The 20966-nt window shown below is 41.3% G+C and overlaps 1 protein-coding gene across 8 annotated transcripts in view; it reads right to left on the bottom strand.

Moving 5' to 3' along the window:
• KALRN (kalirin RhoGEF kinase) overlaps positions 1–20966 on the bottom strand; it is a 464979-nt gene that overhangs the window by 162629 nt on the left and 281384 nt on the right. For all 8 annotated transcript variants that reach the window (XM_057368584.1, XM_057368576.1, XM_057368577.1 and 5 more), the window contains exons 12-13: positions 15319–15488; positions 9759–9933 (exon numbers count right to left, since the gene is read on the bottom strand). In XM_057368584.1, coding sequence (XP_057224567.1) covers positions 9759–9933; positions 15319–15488 — 345 coding nt within the window. The remainder of the gene's footprint in view (positions 1–9758; positions 9934–15318; positions 15489–20966) is intronic.

Genomic DNA, 20966 nt, shown 5'->3' with positions numbered 1-20966 from the left:
GCAAAATCTTCTTTGCTTTCTCTGCTTCCTGTGACACACAGGCTGATRATTTTAGCAGTCCATTTATTGTATCCTCTGCATTTTACATCTTTCTCCAGCTGGTATCAAAGTCCTCCATTTTTGCCTTTGAAATTAAAGCAAGATCTAGTCTCCACCTAAACAGCCTGGTCTCACCTCAGCCCAGGCTCTGCTACTGCAGGCAAAAAAGAGGGAACATGCCAGTGACAATGAATGAGGGAGGGGGGACAAGGGAAATGGGAATTAAGTCGTACAGTRCAGAATACAAGTCTTAGATTTAAAATTATTAAATAAATGCCTTAATTCTGCTTAATAGGTCAATTCCTCATAGCTAGATTCAGGAGAGCTAAAAGTAGGTATCTACAGTCCCCATTGTGCACRTTGTGATGCAGTGAAAAGTCCTCTGCTTCTCACTCAAAGTGCTCTTCGGGGCCTGTGTGCAGTGAGATGCTTAACTTCCCAAGGAGGCAGRATTCAAAATTTTCTATTCAGCTTTTCTTTGCAGAAAAAACATTATATCCAAGACAGGCTTAGGAAGATGACCCAAATAGACCAGTCCTCAGCCCTTCTCTCATTAGAATGGACAGGAACACACAGTTTTGTACTAGAAGGAAAAAATGCACRTTTTAGGCTCTTTTTTTGAGAGAAGCAGAAAAGCAAACTTACTCAATGAAGAACCTGGGAYTCAGCTGCAGGGTAAAACGCAGAGCCTGGATATCCTGAGGGGCTTCTATATTTTCTTCAGCTTGTTCCTTTGCCCATTCCACTCAATTACCTTTAAATAATAGCTATCTCTACACTGTCTTTGGCCCGATTCCCGATTCCAGCAGCCTCTGATTCATTCACATATCACAGCAGGAGTCCCTGGGCTGTGGAGACTTATTGGCAAATTTAACAGTTACAGAGAGCTGTTCAAAGTAGACAGTGGAGAAGAGTTTTACTGGATACATTTACATTTAGGGACAGATGCTCAGCTAACAGTAATCAAAAGTGAGGTGATCTTGACCTCATTTCAAACTACAAATAACAGGATTAATTCAGAGTGAGAGCAGGTTCCTACAGCYATGACAGTAACACAAAGTTCAACGTAAATTCCTTTCTTCTCTTTTTAATGGAAAAGCGTGTGACATAAGTGAATCTGAAGAGCTTTCTCTTAGTAACTTCTCCACTTGGCTGCAGAAGGGACACTGATCAATACTGTTTTCACTACTGAATCTACAATAATTTCCATTCCAGGAAGCAGTACTGCTCGAGCTCATGAGGGCAACCAGCTTCCACTAGGCTCCACACACAGGAAGAGCTGCACCTAAATATCTGCCTGTCCTTTGTGGATAATATAATAAAAGGGGTTTTGTTCCATTATCCACACTCCCCTGATCAAATCAGTGGTTACCATTAAAGAGGTGASGATGGTACAGGGCATGAGGACATGAGCTGATAAAAAACATGGGATGCAAGGCCAGCCCACAGTGCTCCGTGTCACATTGTCAGGGCCAGGAGCAGAGAATAAGCCTKCACCTGAGCAGCTCTGGACAGTCAGACACGTGCAGCAGTAACAAACCTGTCAGAGGGAGTGCCAGCCTTGCCAGGCCAGGAGAACAGCCACCAGCTGAGGGAACAAGGAAGGAGGGAAGCAGCCTTTGAGTGGGTCCTGCTGMAGGAGCGACAGTCATCCCATGTGCCAGGTCACGGGAAGAGARGAAGGAATCAGGCACAGCAAGAGGTGGAAAACCACCAAATTTCTCAGGCTAAGTGGGTACAGCAAGGCTGGGTACATTGCTCTGAGTAACAAACAGATGGCTAGCAGGGAATCTAAAGCACACTCAGGCAAGAAGCAATAGMAGGGCTGTGATAACAACCAACCCAGGTTTCCTCCATCCCAATCTGGTGCCCTATTCCAGAGACCACGCTGCTTTGCATTTCTCATTAAGACATTTCCTTTTCTGTCTGTACAGACAAAGCTGTAAAATCCCAGCATTGTTTGTACTTCAAACAGGACCATTTGGAAATGGCACCAGAGTCTGAATTTAATGGTTTGACTTGGGTACAGGGAAAATGTTATCTTTTTCTTGAGGAAGAAGATGCAATTAGGCAGCTCTGTTAAGTACAGGCATATATTTTTTAAGTCTAAAAAATGGATGCTTTCACAGACCAGTCAGGTCTTGGTATCTCTGATAAAACTTGGACTGCATCAAACAGAAGTGTCCTGTTCTCCTAAGCTGTGGCACGACCCAGTTGTACTGGGCCTGTGTCAGGAATTCATAAATGAGACTCACTTGGCCATGAACTTATTTCATTCCCTTTAGACAAAGAAGAATGGCTGATTAGTTTCCTCTGTTCATGTGCTAGTTTTTTGATGGGAACAACTGACAGCACTTCATATTTTATTCACTTCACTTCCCAGTGTTTGTGATTCTAAATACACCTCAGCAACCCTCACATACAGTGAGTGAAGGGAAGCCCTGCTGTAATAGACCTGAGCTCGGCCCTGCTCTCCTGTGGCTTCAGAAAAGAAATTGCACCAAAGCAGAAGGGTTGTGAGAGCAAGAACAGCAGCTCTACACCAGCACAAGCAGCAGACTCACCCCCTGGTTGYCACACTGCTCCAAGGAAAGCTGCACATGTGCCTCATTGTCAGCCACACTTCATCCAACTCCTTGGAAGGAGCCACGCTCCTTTTTTTGTGGGTCACACAAGGTCAGTGACCAAGAAACAGCTCCCTAGTAAAGGAAGATCAAAGGACCCAGGAGTATTGATGAGAGAAAGACATGACAAAGCTGTTGATTCCAAATGAGCCTAGGAAGCACATTTTGTCATTTTTCCATAGAAACAGATGCTCCAGCTGCCATGATAGCAGGACAAGTAGCAATGCTGGCAGTGAACTGATCTAATGTGACGTGAAATATCTGAGATATCCTTATCAGAAAAAGCGAGGAAGCACGTGAGCAAATGCTGGGTTTGTGTGAGCTCCATGKGAATGTCACAGAGCAATTATGGATACACAGACTATGGCAGCCAGGTCTGTTTTCCATGCAGACACACTGACCACAGTCTAGACCACAAACTCTTTAGGCAGGAATCCTCCTAAAGCAGCAACTTAATATCTCCAAATTCCCACTGCTGCAATACTGCTGCATTTGCTGCCTCCTGGATTTATCATGCTGCAACATCAGCAGGAAATGTGACCAAATGGAGAGGGACATGCTCTTCAATCCTGGAGCATAATGAGAGGTACAGAGAAGAGGTTCACAGGTGAAAAGCAGCAGCAGTAATAATAACGACAGGAGCAGTCCAGCCATCTCATGCCTACATGCTTGCTGGTGAATTAGGGCAAAGAGCCTGCCAGAGCTGCAGCAGCTGCTGTGCAGACAATTCTACATCTACACTAATTTCTTATCTAAATCCTTAAGTATATATTTTTTTATGTTGCTGCTGCTGAAATCWTCTACAAAATGGTGCTGCTGAGCCTTGAATGCTGCTTGTTTGGCCTTAATTCAGTGTTCAGCATCTAAAATCATGTTGTTTAATGCCAACCAGATAATTTTGTTTGCCAGTTKAAGGAGGTGGAGAGGGGAAGTGAGGAATCAAATGAAAGAAGATAAATGCTATATGGAGAATGAATCACATAGGAGCTGATATTCTGAAGTATGGGCTGAGGAAGGGCATATGAGGAGGAGGAAAGAATGTTCTATCATGGGAGCATAAGCTATCAACACAAAGAGAGTGGGCTTGAGAGGAATCTGAAAAAGAGTAAAGATTCCTGGGAAGARCAAGCAAATGTAGGAGGCAGGTTGGAACAAAAATGATGGTGCAAGTAGGAAGAGAAGCAAAGGTGAGAAGAGTGGGTAGAGCATGGGGGTGAGCCAGGACAGGAAGAACACACAGGCACAGAGCAGATTTCTACTGAAAAGGCAGCATCTACCTCATTTCAAGAGAAAAAAAGTGACAGCCATACAGCTGGAATTAGCAGAGAGATGAGAGGTAAGATACGATACAGGAAGGAATTAAAAAAATTGTAATTCCTGGATGCAGAGGGAATGTGTGTGAGTGTAGAAAGAAAGGAGTGATAATAGATTTGGTGAGACCAGATCTCTAAAGCACCCACCAGAGACTGGGCACCAGGAATGCCGATGGTAACAGCACTCTGAGCAGGCTGAGGGGCAGAGGACTGGATGTGACAGTGKAAGAGAGTCTGGGAGCAGACTAAGGCAGGAAAGGGTGAATGGAACTGTCACTTCTACAGATCAGATAAGCAGAAAGTTTGCTGTTCCTCTTTCTCAKGCCTTGGTTTTGGCTGATGCTGGGMAAAATGACAACACCGTCACCCCATTTTTTTGACAACAGAYAGAGATGCCGTGCTGGCTTAGTGGGGACCTGAGCCACTGAAGTGTGAAAGGACTGTCACAGTGATGATTCTGCTCCAGTGCTTTTGACTCCTTTGAATCCCAAAAATATCTGGAGCAACAATGGAATTCAGCTCCAAAACACAGGGTGCCCAGAACAGCTTAGAGCATTCCTTTACTTAAAATGAARTGACATGCAGTTGGAAAACTCAGTATAGGTGGAAAAGAGAAACAAAAGCTCACTAAGCGTGAAACATTACAGGATTCCAGCTTATGAACAGAACAGGTTGAATTTTTTTGTCACCATTTCTTTCTTTCAAATCAATCTCAAAATCTCTGTAACACTTATTTCTAATAAGGAAGTTCATACCTGAGTGTTAGCTCTCAGTCAGTGAGAGGGCTATTAAACATCTTGTACCTTCATGCATGCTGCTAATTCTCTTGAAAGATTCTGCCAGTGTTATAAACCTAGAATGGGACACTCAAATGAGTTGTAAATAACAGTGAAATAAGCTGCTGTGAWAGCTGGCTCCTGTTTCCTCCTAAACTCATGCTCAGGGATGGCTGTGAACAGCCAGAAGAGCCAGCAAGAGAAATCAAGGCTGAAAAATTTAATTAGCCAGTGAAATGGAGCCAAAGAAACKGAATGCTGGAAAATTAGATATCCAGGAGGTGAAGATTTTAGTGATCATGGGGCTTTCTGAACTATAACAATCAGCATACACAATCCAATTTATACTGTACAATGGAAACCCCCTTTATCCTTCCCAGGACTGTCTTGGTGCAGGAACCACATCACACTGAGACTACAGATCAAAGGTTCTGTCCAGCATTGCACATTGTAGGAAAAGAATACACACAGGGAAAGGGGCTGGACACTTCTGAGAAAGGGAGAAAGAAGTTTCTTTTGAGGTAACCAACAACTGCTGCTGGAGATGCATTGGCTGAGATCACTCCTGTTCTCAGTCAGAACTTTTTATAGGGGGCTGCAGGTGAATTTGACAACCTCTCTACAAAAGCTTTAACGGAAAATATGCAAAAAGACTCTGCACGCCAGTAATTTTTTTAGGGGTTACAACTCAGTCCATTTTACCATTTAGTTCAAATGCATTTTCTCAGCATTTTGCTGTACATTCACAATCATTCAAATAATGCTTAATAAGCCTTTAAATTACTGTTTCTGAAGCAAGGGACAAAGTATCCTTGACAGATCTTCCCGAGGATGTATCTGTGGAGCAGGACTGTGCTTTGTGTGTGTAACACACTCAGCCTGGTGCCAGCACTGCTGCTGCTCTCTGCCAGCCCTCAGCCCTCCAGCCTTGCTCCCAATTTCCTCACAGCAGATCAGCCACCACACTCACATTCCAGGAACTCTCCTGAGTTACCTGGCTGGCTGCACAAACTCAACTGAAGTCTGTATCATACAGAAAGACCAACCATATACAATCCCAACGATCCCATCTTGTTTTGAAATGCACAGTGACTTGGCAAAGGAGCAAAACATATCAGACATCAGAGTGAGACACATTTCCTAAATAAAGGATAGGCTGTCATTTTGTGGTGTTAAAACTTAGGGCAGAACAGCCTCCCATAGGGACAGCCAGGCTCTCTCATGTTTCTGTTATGTCTGTTTCCAGGTGTTGCTATAGTTTGGATTTCATAACTTACCCCAAGAACCCAGAGTGTWAATATCAGTCAATATAATGAGATTAAGGCAAGAAAGAACAGGCAGCCCAAGTTATGGGCCTGTGGGTTTGTACCCAAATTCRTATCTGCCAAACCTGCCACGACTCRAGTACAACACAAAAGCTGCCTGTGAGGCTTAAAAGTCCTCAGAAGTCCTAAATGAGCACAGCTGGTCTGCCCTGCCAAGGAAATAGGCAGGTGGCTTCTCTTAAAGGAAATTATTTTTCCTGAAAACAAAATCCAACAATAGTTGACAGATTTCACTGAAGTACAAGATCAATAATGCCTAAATAGATGGAAATAAGTGTTGCTTGTGCAACAATCATGAATCCTGAAGTTTGTCTGGTCTCCAAACCACTGTCAAGAAGCAAAGATTATACAAAATCTCAAAAACCAGGGGGGCTACAAAACAGATGGGCACAGTGTAAGTTTAGGAAGGAGTGCCAGAGGAATGGGTTCATGTGATCTATGGCACAAATTTCAGTATCTGGGGAGAACAGTCAAAGCAGGGAAGTTTCCAAAAAACAAAAGACAGACACTTCCTAAACAAAACGGCAAATCATTCATATACCATTTGTGAATTTAAAAAAAAACTCTAATACTTTGTTTGCATTATTAATTGGAAAGGAGAGTCAAAGCAGGGAAAATGAACAGAACTGAAAATGGTCCGTACCAAAACTGGATGGAAAGAGACAACACGAGGATGAACTCTAATGCACAGCCATCCTAAAGCTGCTGGAAGCAGATGGGCTCCCACAGCTGCATCCCTCCGGCTTCCACTGGAGAGATTCAAATCTTCTCACCAGATGTGCCAGGGAAAAGACTCATCTCAAGGGATTCCCTGGAGCACAAGAACCAACAGACACAAGAACAGACCTGGGAGGGAAAAACTGGTGCTTGACAAAGCAGAAGCAGCAATGAGGAGAAAGGTGTTCAGGTTTGGGGGGAGGAGGAGGGCCCATTTTTTGCAGGCAGCTTGTGTGAGTGCAGGGAGGATTAACACGGCTGCAGCAGGTAGAGGTCTTTCACTAAGGATGTRTTCAATATGCCACTGCTCTTTGGACAGATGGAAAGGGGCTTATCTAGACTTGAAAAGGAGAAATTCATTTGACAAGCAATCATACTGGTACACATTATTTCACTGTTCTTAATCTATGCAGGATCTAGGCTATTATGGAAAATTAAAACCTAAATACATTTCCAGTCACAGCTCAAGCTACTTGTCTTTAAYAGCAAACAATACTTCATTTCCTGTTGTAAATGTCATCATCTTTTTCTCTCAATAGCTTCGAATAGTCAACCATCAGAAATACTACATGCTTTAAAATTATGGTGATGAAAAAAAAATCTTTTTGTTTCTCAACAATGGTGTGAGATAATTCTGTTAATTCTTGTAACAGTTTCCTACTGACTTGGAATCTTTATTATACAGCTGAGGCAACTGACTGCACTCTACTWTCTAAGCACCATTACTGTGTCAATTTGAGCCAATTCAGCTGTTGTTTGAAATGCATAACATACACGTGTTATTGAACGTTTTATTTCAAATTGCCTTTGTTTTGTTATCCATCAAACTGCCTTTCTTGTTTAAGACTAASTGTACTTGGAGAATTCAARATACTGACCTGGACATATTTTTCATTGTGTTTTCAGTAGAAATTATCATAATTATTCTAAAATAATAAATATTTCCCCAAGAGAGAGATTCCTAAATAAAATCATCTGCCCATAGACTCTCTATGAAATAYGTTCTCAGATTTCCCTGTAATATTAATCTTGCAGAGGGAATTCAGATGTTCATATGATAAAAATGAGCAAACCTACAGTGACAACTAAGTGGTGATTTTCTTTAAAATCCTTTCTAGCTAATCTGATTTTAGAAGGCTCTGAAGCACATTTCCAGTTTTAAATACCTTACTGTATCACAGCCACTCCATTCTGTGAATACACAGAAGCAGGATTCATGCAGAAACAAATCAGAGKTATCCACAAAATATTCCCATTTTGGTATTCCATGTGCAGGGGAGTGGTGTAAGTTACATCCTCTCCTGATGCATTGGTTGCCCCATCAGTAAAGTAATGCCTGCTGGCATCACACTTTGATTGAAAGACTAATCACAAAGAAACATAATTTGAGAGCAGTGATCTGATTTAATTTTTTAAGAAATATTTTTACTTAAATCTATACWATTATAGGTCCAGACCTTGAATTTGCAGCACAACAGGCTGAGACCTTAATCAGTAACTCACATGGGTTTACTACATGCTGTCTACAAACACATTTGGGTGTTCCAGAAGCACATATTGGTTGTACCCTTTTTCTTTTTCTTATTTTTGAAAACACAGGTACCATTTATAGGTATGTTCAAGTACAGCATTCACATCCATTTACATCTTTAAAGTAAAAACTCTCAATTATTAAACATCTGCCACACCACATGTATCAAAGAATCTTCTATTTAAATAGAAGGAGGTAACATACTTTGCTGGAAGAGCAGTATCTGATATAAAATAGACACATTTATATTTGTGCACACATAAAAAGTGCTGCTTCTCAATAGCAAGGAGGCTGCATGTGACTGGTAAGTAAATGAAACTATTCAAATTTACATAATTAACAAGCACTATAGGGCAGACTTCAGTGAAATCCCTCATTGTGCAGTCACAACAGAAAAGCTCAGATACCCTCACTGATTATTATCTCTGGTGTTCAGCTATAGAAAGGACACCTTTTAGGAAACAGGACACCTCTTTCCTGCCTTCTCTTACACTACAATTCATCACTCTGTGTCTTAAACACAAAACATAACACAGCATTTTAAACCTCACATTAGTTAACAGTACCCACCTTAACACTACCTACAGATTTACAAACAATGCCTTCAGAAATGCATCATCCTCACTTAAGGGTGCTCCCTGAACTGAACAAGCACCGGTGGGACACAGCAGGAGGAACACGCCCCAGAAAGGACCCAAACTCTGACACAAGTCACATAGACTTTGTGTACAAGCTAATATACATTTTGTTCTCTTTTCATCATATCCTATCAGAAGTGCAGCAAGTAATTACTGAGATTGGCTGGAGTCACTTCAAAATTTCTCAGTCCAAGAATATCCCAATTATTAATGTTTTGATGAATTTTCCACCATGTGCTTTTAATTTCAAAACAGAAGTACAAAACAGAACTGAAAGACTTTTTTTTAAATGAGGATATAAAACCATACTTTAACTTTCCCCTCTCATATTTTTTTCCTTTTTAAATAAATCCACTGTAATGTTTACAAAGCCCAACTTYAAAATATACTTTCCTTTTATGCATAACATGGTTTCTCACTGTGTAGTTGAAAGACAGGCATGTATCTTTATCTGAAGACACAAACCTCACTAACAAGTGACACAGAACTTTCAAATCCCTGACTCATGTCAACAGAGTTACAAGAGGGATCTCAAAAAGCTTCTCTGCAACACAGGCAGATCCTCACATAGTCAGTTAAGCACCCATGCACCTATTTCAGTGCATTCCAGCAATTTATCCTAAAGCACATCTTAGGTCCAACAGCTGAATTAAAGCATGGTTTTAACTCTGTCTCTCTCTCCCTCTGGACAGCTGAGCACAATCAAACAGCTCCAGACAGACCCTCACAGGGTATGTTCACATGTCCTGTCTCTCCCACAGCTCCCCCCTCCTCAGGTCACGCAGCAGCTCTTACCTCAATGGTGTACTGCTCAAAAATCCGGAGCTGCAGGAAAATGTCTAGCTTAATCTTCCTCTCATGGAAGAGCTCTTCCATCTGTACCTGGGCCTCGTCGAGCTGCTGGAGGACGGATTCGATGTGGCTGATGGAGCTGTTGTGTGGGGTCTTGTTGCTGGAAACGGCAGAGTCCCTGTGGCAARGCAGAGAGCAGGGTTAAAGCTGGGCTTTGAGCAGGAAAAGAGCAAGGACTACACATCTGTGACCCTGTGGGCTGCTGAGGAGCAAAGGTAAGCTCAAAGGGCTGAGGGAAGGAGTGTGCAATGCTCATCTTCTCTACTCACKAAAATTCTGCACCTCTTGAGCTGGGCACCAACTTTGGACAGGGGGATCATCCTTTCTTGTGGGGTGACACTGTGACCTCAAACACTTGGGAGGGGCAGGGAAGGAGATTGCACATCAGTATCAATGGCTCTCTTGAGGACATTGGCTGGCAACCACCTTTAATGCTACAGGATCCCCTGTTCCTGGCTATATTCACATCAAACCCAGAGATGCTACTTAGCCACCTGCACCTTTTACCAGTTAATTTCCTGTTAATTGCACAGTCCAGCAATGGATATAGAACACAGTCCAAAAAAACCCCAGCACACCTTGCAAACACTCCAAGAGAGATTCTGACTTGTCTTATCACCAGGGGAAGAGAAATGAGATGTGACTGTTACAGGTCAGATCCTGCTCCAGTGACATTTTCCATTTACAGGCAGCAGAAGGGAGCAAAACCTTTAACTGGTGGGCCAGGACTAACGGGGAATTTACTGTACTCGAAAGAGTCTCTACTCCTGTCTTGGCACAGGACAGTCCTGACAGTTCCTTTTCTATTTGTGCTCTAGTGTAGATTAACAGGCTCACCCACAGTCTGCTATGTCTTCTATGTCCCCTTTTTCAGGGACTGTTTTATGGATAATTATCCTTTGCAGACATAAAGAACTGAAATATATCCTCAAACGTTCCACATTAATGTCCCTCAACTTTTAGAGGGGCCAGAATGGAAACTCTGAAGCCAAAATTTAATCTTGGCTTTGGCACCTCGGCTAAAGCAACATTTAGATGCAATGGTTTTCTCCATCCAACCTGCTCAAAGGATTGTGATAGCAGCTGCATTATTTGGTGTATTTAAGCCAACAGAAAACCCTATTAAATATACCGTTGGAAAGGCCTGTGCAAATTGTCATCACATAGGGTCAGATGAAAATAACATGCAATGAACTTTAATATTAACACTGTCAGCGAGCATAATGGAGAGAAAAGCAAGCATAATCTTTAGCAGAYGCCTTTTAAACTGAACTAGGCACTGACACAGGATCATTTTAGCTACATTTAAAACACACCTTGGAGGTTCTAAGGCAACAAAACACACAGTACTCTGTTTTCATTATGTGCCTTGAAGGAAAAGAAAAAGCATTTGCCTGAACATCTGAGAATAAAATTAAAAATACAGAATACTATTAACTGCACAGTAGTTAGCTCTTTGGATGTGTTTCACCCCTTTTTCCTCAAATACTTGATATTTGATACACKGAACATCAGATGCTCCAGCATTATTCTAAAGCAAATACTACCAATTTCCCRTGCTTTTAAGGGAACATTACACCCATATTTCTCTCTCCAGGTTTTATAATTCCTGCCCCACTCTGTTTTCACATTCCTGGTGGTCACAGGGTCCATCTCTGCCTCCACATTAGAGCTGTACAGAGGAAGRAGGAATGAAAATAACTAGAGATTTTGAAACTACAGCTTAATCTGAGGCTCAATCTAATCAAGTTCTGTTTCCYTCAGTCAGCACCTGTCTTCTATAAAAGGACACGAAATAAGTCTTCACTCAGATGCAGGATTATTACTATTCATATATTATCTAAATTACTCAATGAATTATTCAAGACCGGTGTTGAATAATCTCTCAYGGGATCTAGAGACACACTTAGTTTTAGAAATTCTTTTTCATTAAACATTTCACTCTTCAAATCAAGCCACACTTGCTTTTCAGTGACTGATGCAATACAAAAGTTTAAGAGTAGTWATCTGGTAATTTTTTTGAGGCTCCTTGGACAAGGCATTGACAATCTCTAGCTAGCCTGGTTAGAGATCGATTTCCTACAGAAAAAAACATCTCTTGCATGAGATTGCATGCTTCTGCCACAATATTTCTAGCTCTGTCTGGTGAGRAGAAATTCTGGGAAAGAATAAATATTAAGATCCTTACTAATGTTTGAAAGGCTATGGATTAGAGTTTTAAAAAATCAAGAAAATTATTGGAAAAAACCCCTCAAAACAAACTTTAGGGAACATAAAATTGGACTCAGTACACTKCTGACTTTGTTTAAAATGAACACTGTTCTCCTAAAACCACTTTCAGTGCTTTTATGGGAGAAAGCTCAGTGAGAAATACCCATTATCTAAAGTTTACATGCTGAACTACTGTAAAAAAGGCAAGATACCTAATTATTCACTGCCTTTTCTTTTTCAACCCCTAACATTCCTGCTCTTTCACATCTCACTGGAGCAAGTCATTGTTTTGCCTTTCACRGATGAGCAGAAATATTGCCTCCAGCAGCACCCCTAGACCTGCAGTTCAAAAGSTTTGCTCTGTGTTGAGTGCTGAGAACAAGGATCACCTCAGGAAAGCACTGATAAGGAAGACTGAAAAGTGTTTCCAGAGTGAACCATGACTTGCACAGAGTTGCTGGGCAGACTTGTTTTATTCCTGACAGGTCTGGCCTCCTGATGCAGTCACTGAAGACCTTCTGTGAAGAGCAGTCCAGGCATGGTATTCAGTTCAGGCAGCTATGCTTTCCATCACCTATCTGGTGGGAACACCAAGGGCTATTACACGAGTGATCTTCTCTACACCAAARTCTGTTCTCTCAAAGATAAGAACAAATGTAAAACTTTCCAAAGCTCCAGTAATTTTGTTGCTTTTAGCCTGTGTTATGACATGCTTGATAAGAGCAGTGTATTTAATTCTCTTCATTGTTGCAGCGTTTGCAATCTTCATCTGTTCTTCATGGMAGGTATAAGGTGATACACACTGAAATGCAATCCTGTGCTAAGGAAAGATTGTGGCCATTCTAGTTATTCCTTTTTTCCTTTATCTGAGTGCTCTTTACCACTGCCAGCAGCCATGGAAACTGTTAAGAGTGGGCACACACAGAGGCAGCTTCTTGGGGATTYTTTCCACACTGTTCTGCTTCACTATTTGAAAGAGTCCAGGATCACATTACAGGCTTTGCAGTTAGTCAGAGCACTCAAATCCAACACTTGAACCAGCTCATCTTGACAGTGCAGCACTGCAAACTTTTGCATGTATTCAACCCAGCTGTTCTCTTTGGGTTTGATATTAACTTCGTCAGAAGCAGGGGATCACTTTGCACAAATATATTCACCTTGTTCCACCTTGCTCACTGCCCAGAGTACAAGACAGACCCCAAAACCAACATTTCTATGTTCCACATCGCCACCAAAAAACCTGCCTTGGTATTCTGCAAAAATTTGAGCATGACACCAATTAAAAAAAAAAAAAAAAAGTTTTAAAGCTGAGGTCACTGTTGCTTTTCCAAGACTGAAACTCAGAACTGACTAATTTCACATTTAGAAAAAGGTGAAGTCCCACACACCAACTTGCATTTCAGCTTTTCCTCATGCCCCACTGACTTCTCAGCTCCAGGTAATGTTGTGGCCACTCTCAATGCTTCTCTACTGATTTGGGTGCAGGCAAAAAGCCTTTAGGCCACTCCCACAACCAGAAGCAGGACTCTTTGAATGTAGTCACTTTCTGCAACCCCACAAACCACACTCCACCAGCTGGGCTTGTACATGGTCCCCTTCAGCCTCCTCTTCATGGATGTTCACACTGAAGTGATGCCATTCCAATAGTTGGGAAGAATAATAAAAAATCTTCAGTCCAGAATTTCACTGTCATTTTTTGTATCGTGCAGAAATGCCCTAAACTTTGCAAACAGTTTCTTTGCACAAGTGGTAGGTGACCACGCAGACTGAGCTGCCATACACACATTCTTAGCTAAAACCCCTTCTCCTCTGGCAGCTCAACAAACCCAGCAAGTTTATTTCCTACTGATCTCATCAGCAAAGATGATTAGAATGATGGAACCTTCCCATGTCTACTCCTRATCCTTCCTGTCCAACTCTAATCTTGGCAAGCAATACCACAGCTCGTGTCCTTCACCCTTCCCTGTGGCACCAGCAAGTCACTCCCAGCAAGAGTACGAATCTCCTCCATGGGCTCTCCAGTGGAGCTGCCCAAGGCTCAATGACAATAAACACCTGGAGCAGTCCTTTCAAACCTCTCTTTTTTTCCCTGACCCAGCAGAGAGAACTCTGCATCCATAATGACAGGAAAAAGCTTAGAGGAAAGCTCAGCATATAGCAGTAGTAAAATACTTAAGGACTCCAGGAGGGCTCTTAAGGGCAGAGCTMCACCAGAACCCTCACTGCCTATTCTACCCCAGAGCATTTTGGGCTTTTCCTATCAGGTTCCTTTCAKGGCTTATGGTTTTCTGCACTTTTCAGGTGGGAAGAAAAGGAGTCAGATTAGGAAAGCTCAGGGTGAGGAGGTTGATCTAACTCTCTGTGACAGTCTGGWGAAATGCACAAGACCTGGGATAATTGCATATTATAATGTATACAGAACATGAATGCTATGTGCAACCTGTAAAAATACAAAGATCTAAATAATAAGTGATGTATTGGACTTGGTCTGGTGCCCAGTAAGATCCCTAAAAGGCAGGAAAAACTTCACTGCTGTCAACAATGCTAAAGGCACAGAAAACCACTATAACAACAGATAACAGTGATTTCACATTTACAAATTCTATATCAGCTTACTCTGCAAACATTCATTTGATTATACTTGCAGATTGAGAAAGTAAAAAAAAACAACAAAACAAACCCCCACCAAAAAACCGAAACTCCCTCCCTCCCTCCCCTCCAATTCTTGAGGCTAGTCTCTTCATGTATTTTAAATTAGGCAAAAATGAGCTGGTTTAATTCATAGTGCTAGTAGAACCAGCAGTATAAGAGCCTCTTTGACATGATGAATAAACCCCACATACACAAAGATAAATAGAAGGGTGCTACATGCAAAATCAAAGAGTGAAGGCTGTTAGACACGTGTGTATTTTATTAAGAGGAATACACTTACCCTACATCAGGAATAACCATATAAATCACGAGGCCTYAACTCACAACCATTTAACAATCCTCTATAAATACCAACTAAAAATATTCACTTCAAACACATTTGGTTCAATTCACTTCCCTGTGCCTATAAATAATCTCTCTGTAAAACAGGAAACCCATGCTGATCCACAGACTACTCTAATCAGTCCACACAAATCACTCCTTGTAATTTCAATAAAACACTCATAGGATCTGAAGAATTATTAATAAGCAAAGAATTAACACGCTCTCCCCATTGATCCTTGCAGCTCCCTATTTATGCACCCCTAGAGCACAGCATGCATCAGATTTCTCAACACCTGCCCCCCAGGTAGATGCTTACCTGAGCTGCTGGATTAGATCTTCCCCTTCTTTAATAACATTGAGGGTAGCATCCAGGGTGGCTGTTTGCTGCTGCTGAAACTGCTTGATGAGCTCCTGAACTGCATCCACAGAGTCAGCACAGACATCCTCTAAAAGCTCCTTCTGCAGATCTTCCATCCATGTCCACAGCTGGGAAGAAGGGGAGGGAAATATAAATCAGAGAGGGATTGAGATTTAACCCTTTTGCTCTCTAATTCCAGATCAATAGGTATTAAMTAGGGCGGCATGTTTCAATTTCTGGTTTTTATACAACAACTAATTAAWGGTTAATTGATTAACTCTCTACACAAGTAACAAATTAAAATCACCTACAGCTGTTATAACCTAACCCTTTCAGGAGCTAAACACTATCAGCTGCTATTAATTTCACATGCAGCTGAAGCTTGTTGCAGGACAGACCTACAATCTTTGCTATGTGTTCATGGTACTAACTGAAGTCTAGCTATGCCTGCTCAGCTATACCTTCCCAGGGGTTAGGGTTTTTGTGTTTTTTTGGGTTTTTTTGGTTTTTTTTTGTTTTGTTTCCAGCACTTAAACCCCCTCCTCAAAATGCACTCAGACTCTACATTTTAACTCTGGGAAAATCCAAACAGAGGAGACAGCAATATCACCAATCAACCCCATGCAGATCCATTAATTTTAAATAGTCCCGACTACCAGTTTTAAAACCACAGTCACAGCAACAAATCACTGCRAGTGCTTAGATGAGAATTTCCAGCCAGCTGTTCATCAGAGGTCTGGACAAGGGCAGGAATGCCCCGGCAGCCTCTCGCTGGCTGTAAAGGCTTAAAGCKAACGGAGGTTTCCCCTTTAAGCTTTTGCTGAAAAGTGAGTGTAAAATTGCACCAACCGCGCTGGCAGCCTGCCAGCAAACCCTAATGATTCCGCCAGAGACTGTTCGCTGTGCCCCGCCTGCCCCATTAACCCGCAGTGTGCTGGAGGCACAGCRGAGCCACAAACATTCCCGGGCACTGGGAAATGTCAGAGGATGCGCTGCCGGCTCTGCTGGGAGCACAGAGATTTGTCCCACAGGGACCCTGGGGTGCACGTAAAGCGGACGAGGATATCATGTGTGGGTGGCAAAGAGCTGGTAAAAATGTTTGTGTTCAAAACGAGCTGCACTGGATCCCCGTCCTACAGCATTTCCTCTGAGACTGTGAATCCTGCACGTCCACACTAAACGAGAGGAGGATGGGGATGGCTAAAGCTCCAGCTGCCAAAGCTTCTCATGAGCAGCGCCCACACCTAAGAACAGTCACTGAGTGCTACACTGTACACGTGCTACAGACTTCAAAGATATTACCTGATCTAAACCAAAATAATAAAAATTACAACCTGYCCCAGCATGCTGATGATACCAGAAAAGGGAGAGCCCAGCTCCTTGTACTCTACCCCCACCTCTGCTACAGACKCCTTGCTTGAGAGACTTAGAAAAACAAGTAATAAAATAGATGCCTAACTTAYAGGCTTTTCAGAGCCAGCTTTGAATATTTTGGGTAAATGCCTCTGTTTATTCATAAATAGCATAATCATAATGGCYGGCCCTATTAGTGGCCTGAAATGGAATGTCTTTGCTTGGGATATTTACATATTTCCACATGCTTAGGAAAGAGGCATAGTATAAAAGGGCAAGTATTAATAAAAGAAACAAATGTAAGTAAATAGGCTTGTRAAAGAAATGAAAAAATGAAAACATATTTAAAGTGCCAAATAGAGGGCTTTTTAATTTGTATCCTAAGGTCCCCATGCTGATCTTTGGGAAACTACCATAAAGGAAAATACATTAATGCCTTTAGATAATAATTACATTGAGAATCTTCCTGGTTTTGAKCCAATCCCTGCACCCACTCAAACAGTAGGGACAGCTGGACTATAACAGACGAGGACCAGGTTGTTCAGGAATATGACTTCTGCTTATCAGATCTTCACGTAATATAGTACGTTGTAAATACAGAAAAGAAAAGTAGCTATGCGTATAAATCATCCTTCTGTTTTGAGGTGGGAGAGCCAGTTGCTTTTTAATTTCTTGAAGTTCCTAGTTCACTTTTTCAACTTAACATAAAAAATGCTCAGGGAATTTTCTTTACCAAAGTAAGAGTGAATTAAGWTTTTTTTTTCATTGTTAGGAATCTGCTGTTTTCTTGAAATTATCATGTTACAAAGGGCAGAGGAGAAAGCTTCCAACCTTCGGAGGAAAATCCCATGTTCAAAAGTTCTCCAGAACCCAACTTCTCAGAAGGAGCATTGGACATGCAAGATGMTATTCCACTTTTTGAATAGGCTTCTAAATGAAAGCAGTTTTGAAATACTTAAACATAAACTGTATTGTACTCACCTGGAACCAAAATACTGATTAATTTCAGWGAGCACTCAAATATATTAACTCATATTAGCTTCAGATGTTTCCATTAATGACCTCTGACTGTATGGATTTGCATTGTAAAATCTATCAGAATCTAGGTCATCCTTCACTCAGAGGCCTTTAATCCTTTACACTACACCAATCCCTGGGAAACCCTAATACAAAGAATCAGTCAATATTARTAAGATTAGGAAGATTTTTCAGGAACAATTCACAATAGGAACCCGATTCAAAAACCTCCCACGTTATGTGCTACAACTAATACCACCTGAAATAAAATTGCTACCAAGCCCCGCTTGTGAATGCCACAGCAATGAAAAGACMAACTCCATGTCACTGCAACACCACAGTCAGAACAGCTGGTAATCATAAAACAGAAATCACATCCTGGTTGTCACTTCTCAGGGAAATCAGGCCCTCTTAGGTCCCGATGTTTCATTCCAATGCAAGTATTTGACCGATTTGAAAAAATCCTGACTTTTAAAGCCCCAAATCACTGGATACCTTGTGCATTTCCAGTCCATGCTATGATCTACTCTAAGCTGGATAGCTTAGACTGAAGGAGCTTTTCCCATTTTTCATTGAAATCTGCCAAATTGCACAGCACAACTCYTATTTAGTATCTGCAGAAACTGACTTCATTTATTCTTAGCATGAACAAAATTTTGCAGCATCTATCCCATTGGTGTACATACTTCAAACCATTACTAAGGTACCACTTGATCCCATACAGGGGGTGTATGTAGATATATGCAGATATTCCAAATATAAAAGCWGTATTTCCACATCCACCTGTGGTGACATGCACTAAGTTTGACAGTGATGCACATGTCCAGAAAAGGAGGTAACCTCTGCATGGTATTACTTAATATGGGCTAAAACAAAATACAGAATGCTAAAAAAAATAAAGAAGTATCACAAAAATAAGTTCTGTTCTCAATGCTTTAGTGGTAAAAGCTGGATTAAGTCTATTAGAAGCATCCAGCCCCAAATCTGACTCATTCAAACTACATGGAAAAATGTCATGGTTGTCAGCCACAYTGAAGTCTGGGTAAACACCTATCCCTAAGACAGTCATGATGAAGGTCCACAGAGGCTCCAAAACTGAGGTGTTATTTATCAAGGTAACTATGGCTTTAAACCTGTAAAGTAATTATTTTCTGATTACTAGAACAGTGGAAAAAAAGAATTACAGCTCTCCTTTCTTTTGGGGGAGCATCTGGCACCCCTCATTTGKTTTCACAACAACTTATGCATCTTTCTTGGATATAAAACACAGGCAGTTTTCTTTCATCCAAGAGACAATACAGCTCTTTATTCCCACCTATTCAATCTGATGAAAACCCCTTCATTGTACTCAAGTACCCAGTGAGACCACTTACTGGAGGTTTGAAGGACACCTGTGCCTGTTACCTAAGAATTAATGCTTTTCACTTAAGAGCAAGGAACTGCTTTAAACAAAATCTAAAACTTACAGGGATTGCTAACACGATCTTGCCTGCATGATTGGAATGACTATTAAACACCCCATGTTTATATGCTGCTATTTGTAAATGACAGAGATGAGTTATAATCCCCTCAAAAGCAGTTTAAAAGCACTGAGTAATGAAAGCAGTGCAAAGCAAACAACCAGGCAGTTCAATCCATGAGATTTACCATTGTGCAGCATTTTTGCCAGTCTTCAAGACAAGGATGTTAATGGAAACAAGCAACTTCCCCAGGTGTATGTTCTACCCCTTTACTATGTCAGAGAAGCAGAGCAGGTCCCAAAAGGATGCTCATGACAAATCAGGAAGAGAACATTCATCACAGCAATGAAGACTACAGCAGGATGCAGAAGAATTCAGGCAGTGACAGAAGAATTCAGTGACATACAGGGACCCCACTGCCACTCCATGAATGGCAATGTGAGTGTTCGGAGAACCAAGGGCAGGCTGAAGAAAACAAAAACCACACAAGCAAAACTGCTCCAGAGAGATGTCCATCAACTCTATTTTCCTTTGCCACTATGTGAGGCTTATTCTATTCTATTCTATTCTATTCTATTCTATTCTATTCTATTCTATTCTATTCTATTCTATTCTATTCTATTCTATTCTATTCTATTCTATTTCTTTTCTATTCTATTCTATTCTATTCTATTCTATTCTATTCTATTCTATTCTATTCTATTCTGCAGTAACATTTAGCTTTTTCACAATACACATTAGGAATTCACATGGATCCCAAGTTCAGGTTAATTTATAGCAGAATTTCAGTCTGCACTTTTGTTTAACCACCTGTTCAAATGCTGTTGTGCATCCAGCCTGACTGCACAGCCTTCAGTAAATTGTTTTACTTTGATTTCCCCACACCAACATGGTGGAGAAGATTAAACTTTCCAGCACAATTAGCCTTCATTAGCTGATATTTATTCACACTTAAAATGCTCAAGTCCTGTTTCAGTTGAAAGAACTGATGGTTAAATTGGAAATGTATTTCAACAACATTGAAATCACATCAACCTCTCAAGGAAACGTCAACAGAAACACAAAAAAGAATGTCTGTAATGATGAGCTGCAAAGTGACCTCAAGCCACCAGTAAAGTGTCATACAATGACAGCACACCTAATAAAATGTGACAGGATGGGATATGACCAGACATCCCGTATGAAATGTCACCAATATGCAAATTCCATGATAAGACACACTCATGAGACTCCCTGCTGCAAGACCTAATGTTGTCAGAWACCACCAAACTGCTTGGGAAGAAACTACAAGTGGGAACGGAACATTCTGTGAAAAAAAACCATCTGATCTCTTCCTAACCTCTTTCTTGCTTTTCCCCTCTTCCTTGCCAATTTCTTGACATTCATCCTTGGTTGGGCTGCATCTGGTGATTCTGWATGCTCAGGCTTTTTAATTAGTAACCTTGCCTATGGCAAAGGGATTTGCATTGCCTAAACATCTGATGCTTTTTCCAAGTCCTGCATGGRCCAGATTGACATAGCACAAAATAATCTCCTCTCAAGGGAAACATGATTTGGGTAGCTAGGCTTACATCAGGGAGTGTGTAGATCCCCAGCCCAAGGTCATGTAAATGTAATTCAGGGACTATTTGCTCTAGGAGAGGAGATTGATTTATAACTGAAGAATCAAATGTACATGTTCTACGCTTCTTCTGCTACCATCATGAATTGTAAAAGCATGTTCCTCTTCTAGTATAATTTTAGTATGTTATTTGTAMTTCTGAATCTGGGTGTAAT

The sequence above is a fragment of the Malurus melanocephalus genome, unplaced genomic scaffold (genome assembly GCF_030028575.1).
Source record: "Malurus melanocephalus ecotype Western Australia unplaced genomic scaffold, MMel_1.1 scaffold_94, whole genome shotgun sequence".
Classification (NCBI taxonomy): domain Eukaryota; kingdom Metazoa; phylum Chordata; class Aves; order Passeriformes; family Maluridae; genus Malurus; species Malurus melanocephalus.
Note: the sequence above shows the minus strand (reverse complement) of the source record. Positions and strands in the feature narration are given on the sequence as shown.